The 9,918-nt window shown below is 27.9% G+C and overlaps 1 protein-coding gene across 3 annotated transcripts in view; it reads right to left on the bottom strand.

Moving 5' to 3' along the window:
* Positions 1-9,918, bottom strand: part of Cpx (synaptic transmission protein complexin) — a 214,107-nt gene that overhangs the window by 21,949 nt on the left and 182,240 nt on the right. For all 3 annotated transcript variants that reach the window (XM_083039196.1, XM_083039202.1, XM_083039211.1), the window contains one exon: positions 1,167-1,296. In XM_083039196.1, the coding sequence (XP_082895322.1) occupies positions 1,167-1,296 (130 nt within the window). The remainder of the gene's footprint in view (positions 1-1,166; positions 1,297-9,918) is intronic.

The following is a 9,918-nucleotide window of genomic DNA, read 5'->3' as shown; positions in this document are numbered from 1 at the left end:
AAAGAAAGAAGAAAGAGAATAAAGAAAGAAAAAAAAAGATTACGTTCTAATAGAAACAAAATTTTATTGAAGAAAATTGTTGATTTGAAAGATTATAATTCTTTCCATATGCAATCTTTACAAAGAAAAAAGAAAAAGAAAAACATATGACGTATATTTACATGGCAATAATGTTATACATATAGGAAAAGAGTAATTATGCACAAAATTTATTTTTTGCGAATTTTAAAAATTGTTACAATTAAACATTTATATGATAGAAATGAAAATAATAATTAAAATTGTCGTTATACGAATTACAAATAAAATAGAACGCACTCGTACATATATACATATTGAATAAAATTCTTGTAGAAGAAAGGTCATCTTATAATGTGGCTTTGATAAGAAAAAAATGATATTGATTTTTATATTTTTAAAACTGATTTTTCTAAAAGTTTGCAACAAATATCTTGTTTATATGTATATAAATATGTATATGTATCACATATACATTAGGTGTATGTGTATGTGTGTATGCACGTGCGTCATAATAAATAACAATTTATTAACTATACATAATTAAATATATTTGAACGTTACATATTAATACGAAAATGATTCAACATTCTCTCAGTGCCTACATAAATAATAAAATGGAAAATAGTTGCAGTGTCGTATTTGCAAAATTAGAACAAGTTTTATTTTTACAGAGAGAACTGTATTCCACATATGCGCAGAAAATCAATAGATTGACATAGTTGCAAACTTTTATATAGGTTTTAAGAAACATGTAATTTTTTCAGTTTGAATTACATCCCCGTGAAACATACTCTTTTATTCGTGATATTATTCATATGTAATCAAATGTTTCTAAAAGAAACTTAAGACAATTTCTTCTGAAAGAGAAAAAGTAGAAATTCTTGATATTCTTGTTCATATCGCGCTAAGTAAATTTCCAAGTAAAAGTATAATTTTACTGCAAAATGATTAAATAATTATGATATAACAAAGAAGAAAATGATTTTTCATGAAAAAAATAAATCGAAAACTAGTAAAATATTAAAATATAAATAGTAAAATATTTTTACGTTTCTTTTTAGTTTAAACGATTTTTCTAATTTGTTTTATTAAAATAGTTTTATTAGATATATGTCGAAATGAAATTATGTGTGAATATTACATACTGGTGAATTCGTCCTCATCCTCGGCTTCGGCCTCTGCCGCTAGTTCTTCCGGCGTTTTCTTCTTTCGCATCAGAGGATTAGGCTCTTCTTGTGGCATCTCCTGTATTTCTTCCCGTTTCTTTATGTTATACTGTAAACCAAAGAAAAACAATATCAAGCGAGATAATAAAATTTCATTCGATGTTGAAAGTAATCAAATATTTGATGTGTAGTTTGTGTTACAAGAGAGACTTTGTTAGGTAAGTTTAGAAAGCCAAGGTCCAATAAACAGTAATAAAATAAAAAAATATTACTCTCTCAGTATATGCTACAATATATCTCTTTTGAAACTTTAGTAATTCAACATATATATATATCTGATATACATTATATATTATTTACAATAGAAACTGCTATTCTCGCATATATATATTATCAGTTTTGTACTCTGGCGACAAACAATAAGCTCGATTTGCGGTGCAAGCCGGACATGACATTAGTCGTACAAGTACTGCTATCGTATGTGTATGTATATACGTGTATGTATATATGTATAGGTATTACCATTATCTGTGAAATACGCGCATCGTGATTATACCACTGACCAAGACCTCATTAATTATTAGTGCCTTTCAGTAAATGATTTGTTTTGCAACGAATGATAATGCACAATTAATTTCCCGAATGTCTTTGCTTGTTCCCGAATTGTCGGTGTTTTGAAAAATAAATAAATAAATAAATAAATTATATATCCGTATTATTCACAATTTGAAAAAAACAGGACACATTTAAAATCAATATTCAATGATATTTAATATATAAAATATATTATGTTTACGAGTTTGTGTGTATAATGTATCGTGGTGATTGTAAAATTTATATGATTTTCCTACCTTTATTGTTTATTCTATAATTCGTTTAACTAAATATATGAATTGTCAAATTGAAATTATATCAGACAGAATTATACATTTCAAATCTGTAAGTGTTTATTAAATTTATAAATATATTTTTTCTCCTATTCTCTCTCTCTCTCTCTCTCTGTATATGTATATATGTATACATGTATTACAAGTATTTATTAAAAATTTGTTAAAAACAATTTCAATTATTTCAATTATTTCATTATTTCAATGAATTCGCATTTCAATTATTTCAATTCCGGGAATGATTCTAAAAATAGAAACATTACTCGAATATGTATACATATAGATGAATCCTTATTTGTTTGTATACAATCTTAATTATTTGATCACACGTTCGGTCATAGAGCGCTCACTTTCATTCAACTCTCAACTCAATTTCTCAATATACGTGCCGAGGAGACAGAGCAAGGATAAATGAGCACTGTTTCTCACGGCACAGCGTCAAATCTGATGCTCTGATTCTGACATTAATTAATGTCCCCTCCCGAACGCACGTACGCAACATGTGCATTCTCCTGCATCTAGGTGTCTGCACTTCTGTCCATTCATGTTCGAAATTATGAGAACATTATACGTCGGATTAGGGCCGCGTAGCGATTTATCATGCGCCGCTTTTGACTGACGTACCTTCGCACAAACTTGTTTTGAAATAAATCGGACAATTAAAATAAAAGAAAAGAAAAATTTGCGCGAGAATAAAAAATGGAGAAAGGTCAACATATATATACCAGGTGTCCCATTTTAAAGGACCCACTCAAATATCTCATTGTCAGAAACACTGCGTTAAATCGAAAAATGTTTCCTACAAAAGTTGTAGAGTTTCGGGGGGACATAACATAGTAATATTCATTTGACCTTGGGCGGCATCTCCAAGGTCAAGTGAAGGTGAGAAGGTAAATTTTGAAGAAAATAAAAAAATGCTTCAGATAAAAGGTGTTCAAATTAATTAGTAGAAAAAGATGTTATAATAAAAAATATGGGTTTCCATTTAAAAAATTTATTCTCGAAACCCTACAACTTTTGTAGGAAACATTTTTTGATTTAACGCAGTGTTTCTGAGATATTTGAGTGGGTCCTTTAAAATGGGACACCCGGTATACTCGTAAATATTTGCGATCAAATGTACGAATCCTTCGAAATATTATATTAGAAGGGCGGAGGGGGGGGGGGGATAACATTTATCGTGTCTTAGAACTTTTTTTCTTTAAACATACATATATGTATAAACGAATAATAATTATACTTCAAGAAACGACTACGAATGTCGGTACAACATAAAAATTTGTTGCTGCAACATAAAATTTTCAATCATAGACGTATAATATAATCACATCTATTGATAATGATGATTGATGAATTAATTATCTTACACTACTTGATTATTTCAACAATGTTTTATAATATAATATGCTGCTTTTTCATGAAACCCGCAAAGTGACTCGCACTGCGACGTTTTTAAAGCCTGCATCCTTTCACATGCGATTCTCATTTCTATGTATTTTTCATCCTTATATAACTATTCTTATATATTATATAAGATTGCGCAAGAATGTTCCCTCTTCGCCTTCTTTATTAGCTATTAATATCCGAAAAAGTTATTAAATAGACAATTTTTTTAATAACTAGATGATTTTTTAATATATCTGATCGAATCTTTTAAATATGGACAATTTTGTATTTCGCGAAAATATTTTAGCAATTGGATAAATTTTGTATTTTCAAAATTCGGTGAAGTCTCGAAATATCTACGACTATTCACCATTATATTATATATACATATATACAGGGTGTTTCTAAATAAGTGCGAAAAACTAAAATGATTTTTTGGTGAAAATTAAAAGGTGTGTGTGTGTGTTTTCATATCACCATATACCTCCTCCCTATATCCTCCCTATAGGGGGAGGTGAAAATTAAATTTTTAATTTTTTTCTCAAATTTTAGACAAGTTAAAAAAATGAAATTTGGACTTGGAAATTTGGATGAAACTAACAACCCCTATTCAATTTTTTATTAGAAACTTTAACGGATCGGAATATGATCATCTAAAAATATGCTAAAAATATGTCAGAAAGCTTGATTTCTTTAGAAACTTTTTTATTTCTTTTATCTTTTTCGTAAAATCAATAGTTTTCAAGAAAAAATAAAAACCTAATATTTTCACCTCTTTCTTTGAAGAAGTATAACTCTTCAGGGATATAGGAGTATATGTTTATATGAAAAATCCCCCCCTTTTAATTTTCGACAAAGAATTATCTCCTTTTTTTCGCACTTATTTAGAAACACCCTGTATAATGTGTGAATGTAAGCATTTATTAGTTTGCATTATAACGTTATATAATATATTAGGGAACATTATAAATAATATAATATATATTATATATATATATATATATATATATGTATATAGTATAATATATATAATATATAATATATAATATATAATATATAATATATAATATATAATATAAAATAATATATTAGAGTAAAAGAAATTGCGATATTCGACACTTTTCCCCCCTCGTGTGCATTATAAATTTTGTCGATGCTATAAATAGATTGTATATTTGATACGGTGTCATCTTATCGCCGTGACAGGAAGATTGGAATCCGAGATCTCTGTCGGGATTTGGAATTGTAGAAGGTTTTAAAGAACATATATATTGCGTTATGATCGATATCCTCTTTTCAGCATCTATTTTATATAAAAATTAAATTTTTTATTCACAGATATATACAAATATAATTGTTAAATCACGGATCACATATTCTGTAAAGGATATTAAAAAATATGTTTTGGACATATAAGACTATTATATAAATTTTTTAAGCTTTTATTTTTGATTATGATTTGTGTACTGATTTAAATTGATATAATTTATTATATATCACGTATCAGACAGACTCAATCAGTCCCATCACATGCGACATTTTCGACTATCACGCTGTTTTCCATAAATCTGTAGATGTGGATCGCTCGCGACACTTTCATCTCAATATTATTAAATTAACTAACGCTTTGTAAATTAAGTGGCCTTAACTTCGTTTAAAGCGTACGCTCTTAAGTACTTCCTCGAGACGGTTCCTCGTCTGGTGAACGTCTTAAAAGGAGTCAGCCTGACTCTATTAGGAAGTCGCCATATTGAATGCAGGGACTCCCTACTAGAGTCAATTTGACCCCAGTTAAGTTCAATCTTCACTCTTCCTATTTCGCTTCCTCGTCGTCTCTTTTTCTTCTCACCTCCGTTGTCTCTCCTTTTGATGCCTTTCTCCCTCGAAGATTATTTATTACAGTATTTAATAGAAATGGATTAATCATCTAGATGTTAATTGCGACATTACAATTGACGTTATTTACGTGATTATGGCTGCTCTGTTTTTTTATCTAATAATAAATAGACTTTACACATAAAACAAATATTCCGATAAAATCAATTTATTATTATTGTTATGTATCTCTATTTATTATTATAGTTATAAGTTATAATACTATTTGTTCGTATTGATTTAACGTGTAATGCTTACTTATTGTTAGTGCGAGACACACAAATACCTACATATATGCATTATTATTGATTCTTTTTTATGCAATTTACGAACATGAATTTTTTCGATCTGAAAAATGTGAAAATGTTGCGAAACTGGATATGGTTTGATTTATGTTTTGGTTGCATTGAAATTTTTGTCGAAATCACTAACAATAAGTCGGTAATAAATTATTTTTATAATCCTTATCATTTTTATCATCTTGACTATTTTTTTCAAGAACTTTGAGAGATATTTTTCTGTTTCTTTAGAATATTATTCGATTATTCAGCGCATTATTCAGTACATTATTAATATTAATTAACTTAATTACATGTTTTAGTAAAGACGATTATTTACATATTTTGTCACATTTTTTAAATGTTGTCAGTTAAAAAAGATATATATATATATATATATATATATATATATATATACACAATACAAATTTAATATACGAATTAAAGAAATATGTATATATAAAAAAATTTAATTATCAGACCTCATACTTTTTATAATTATTAAATTTTATATGAATCACTACTATAGTATTATCGAAAAACAAAAGTATGAAAGAAATGATTAAGGAATAAAAAATAAAAACTATATGAAAACACACAGAAGACGAACGATGATACATACAACAATTCGATAAGTATAATAGATACGATAAGAGAGTACAATATTGTTGCGACAAGAACAATGATAGAAGAGGGGGGGGGGGGAGAGGACGGGAATTTATCACGACAATATGTGCAATAATGTCGTTTCTTCAGCAATTTTTCGTCAATATATCGCCAAAGACCAAGAACAGAACGATTGATGGACGAGAGAAGAGGCGGAAATAAAGTACTTGATGTAATATCGAGTAATATTTTCTTCGAGATATATCGTGTGTGTATATATATATATATATATATATATATATATATATAATTTATTAAAATTTAATTGCTTAGTTTGAGCAAATTTAAAGAAACCAGTAAATCGTAAAATAATACTCACAAAAAGTCCAGTTGAAAGTTAGACAGATGTAATAACGAAGAAATCGAGTTTTAGCAGTTTCATTATTCTGTGAAATCCGGATAAGAAGCGACAGTATTCAGATTTTTCATCTTCTTGCTGTTTCATGCGTAAAGCAATAAGATTTTGACAGAATATATTATATATATATGTATAAACACAAGCGATATTAAGTCGATAGGTGAAATTTCGGATGGATTTTTTTAGAAATCTCTCTCTTTTTCTTTCTCTATTATCTATTTCGCATTAATCAATATCTGCTTTTTAATATAATTTTTTTGAATTGTTATATAGTGATAATATATGCTTAGAAATGGTTCTAATCGATAATTCTGCTAAATTCGCGATGTGCTCTATCAATCTTTCTTGATTTTCTTACTTTTCTTTCACATTATCTTACATTCTCTTTTTATCGTGATTTTTTTTGTAGGAATAGTTTACTAAACATTATTTATACCAAATATGTGTCAACATTTAAATGTTTTAATTATTTTCAGTATAATGAAAAGAGATATATATTCAGTGTTTCTTTTATGCTTTTTTTTAGGATTTGCATACTTTATGCAAGCTAATATTATTTCACAACACAATTCTCTCTATTTTAAAAATTCTACAAACCGATTGTTTAGCAACGTCAGTAGAAATGTAGCAATTGCACATCATGGGTATAAATGCTCTTAGTGGATATTAATCGGATTTAGTTTACTACTGGTCTGTAGCTTTGTGGTATATAGTAATATTTACATTAATAGAATATTCATATATAAAATACTACGTAAACATATATAATGCAATATATAATAAATATAATAAAATAATAACAGTAGATTATATATATATATATATATATATATATATAATTTTTTATATATACACAGTTGAAAAATTTATGTTTTCTTGTTAAAAACGGTCCCCGTTAAAATTTTTGTGTTAAATATTTAACACATTCATGTGTTAAATTAACATATTGCTGTTGTGTTAATTGAACTCAAATGTTAAATTATTAAAATAACTGAAAAAAAGTGTAAAAATAACACAATGTGTATTTACTTTTAATTTTACACAATAAATATGTTCGATATTATTAGTGACAAGATTTATCTGTTAAAATTTACAGAAAAAAAATGTTAATTTTACTTTATAATATAAGTGGGGATGATAAAATGTAAAATTAACAATTTTTTTAGTTAATTTTTACATTAAAACTATGTTAATTTAACACAAAATTTATTTTAAGTTTACTTGAAGTTTGCATTTATTTTATGTTAAAATATTAACAATATTCGTGTCATCATTTAACATATCCGTATTATGTTAAATTAACACAAAAATTTCTGTGGACCGTTTGGGACATGTGATATTTGTTAAATTTAACACAAATTTTTCAACTGTGTACATATATATACATATATATATATATATATATATATATATATATAATTTATATGTGTACAGCTAGATATGTTGCTTCTCTCGACGAGCTCTGAAGATTAGTTTCTAAATAAAGCAACAAAGAATATTTTTAAATTGCACAGGGACCTTTCTATAACAAAGTCCCACTTGGTTCATTAGTCGAGATAGAAAATCGGATTTGATCTGACCCAATGCGATTACCATGCGAAAGCCTCTTCCACTACCACGCAGAAACAGTGTATATGCTCTATTCTCACGAGAGATCACGCCGTCTCAATTTTTCCGCTCGTTTTCGAAGAATCACGTTTCCTCTCGACGAGGAAAAGAAGGATCCGATGTAGCTCTTCCTCTGCTTACGACGAAGCAGCCATTAGTGTTAATTATATTCTGAAATCTTCCTTGTTTTACGTATGAAACCGCAGAAGGATGAAAAATCTGAGGAATACTGTCCGTTCCTTATCCGAATTTCGCAGAATAATGAAACTCGATTTCTTTCGTTATTACATCTGTCCAACTTTCAGCTAGACTTACTTTTTACTATTTTAAGATTTAATGGCTCCTTTCAAATTTGCTCAAACTAACAAGGGAACCTTGCGGAATCCGAAAATTCTGATCTTGATGAAACTTTACACATGTAGGGGATAAATTGATGAATTTAGAAATTTTTAGTTATGGCTCAAAAATAATTCTAGAGGATAAAATCATCCCTCATAAGCGGCTCTTTACTTTTCTCGAGATATCTTGAAAAATATTCGAGATATAAAAAAATATTTTATACAAAAATTTCATGGTAAAAATTATCTTTATTTAATCACATTAATAATATTTTGAAAAAATAATTTTTAAGATTAAAAAAAAAAAAAATTTTTTTTTTCAAAAGTAGAGATCTCAAATAATTATTTTAAATGTTTTAAAAATTACTCTTAAATATTATTAATATGCTTAAATAAATGCGTTCTTATCATGAAACTTTCCTATAAAATATTTTTTGATATCTTGAATATTTTTCAAGATCGAGAAAAGCGAAAAGTCCTTCAACATATAAGGAGTGGTTTCACCCCTTAAAATCGTTTCAGAGCAGCAAGTAAAAATTTCTAAATTCATTTATTTATCTTTATACGTGTGTGTAAATTTTAAATTTTGATATCGATTTTAGTGCTTCTATTTCTCTAGTCTAGATCTTTACACATTTTATGTGTTCTTTGATTTCAATGTTTTGTGATATTTTATTTAGAGAAAAAGGGAAGGGGAGAAAAAGGGATTAAAAGTCCTCGACTCGATCGTTAAATCCAATTTCGTTGAAGCCCATGCGAATTATCAATTTAATGATCCAGTTGATCCAAGATATCTCCTCTATATTCGGTTCGTTATAATGTCGCTATAATAGTTACAACATTCGACCACTCGGCGACCATTTCCGCATGTAGAATTACAACTGCAGCAGTGCGGTCGGTATGGCCCACACACGAACACGTAAACGCATACATGTGCACGCGTGCACGCACACAAATCATTAAACTGCATCCGACAACGTCGAATTACGCGTTTAGTACCTTCAACGATATCATTTCCTGTTTACGTGCGAGAGATAATCGCGTTTCCACTCCAATAAACGTCACGCAAAGCTCAACGTTACTAACCTAGTTGGACAAATGTCGGTGAAGGAAAATGTTAATCAACTGTCTATCCTTTCGCCCAATAATTTTTACGATTTTATTTATATAAAATAGAAAAGTGCAGAGAGAACCATCGTACTGGTATAATTTATTAAATTAATTTTTTTACTTAGGCATTCGTTTTTTTCTTTATATTTAGACAATTGAAGAAAATATTATCTAATTTTTTTTATTGACATAATACTTATTTATATATTTTTGTGTGATACAGAA

This window comes from Prenolepis imparis, unplaced genomic scaffold, assembly GCF_030444845.1.
Source record: "Prenolepis imparis isolate NDT839.2.m4 unplaced genomic scaffold, iyPreImpa1.0 SCAF_1, whole genome shotgun sequence".
Taxonomy (NCBI): domain Eukaryota; kingdom Metazoa; phylum Arthropoda; class Insecta; order Hymenoptera; family Formicidae; genus Prenolepis; species Prenolepis imparis.
The sequence above is the reverse complement of the archived record's forward strand: the minus strand, read 5'-3'. Positions and strand labels throughout refer to the sequence as shown.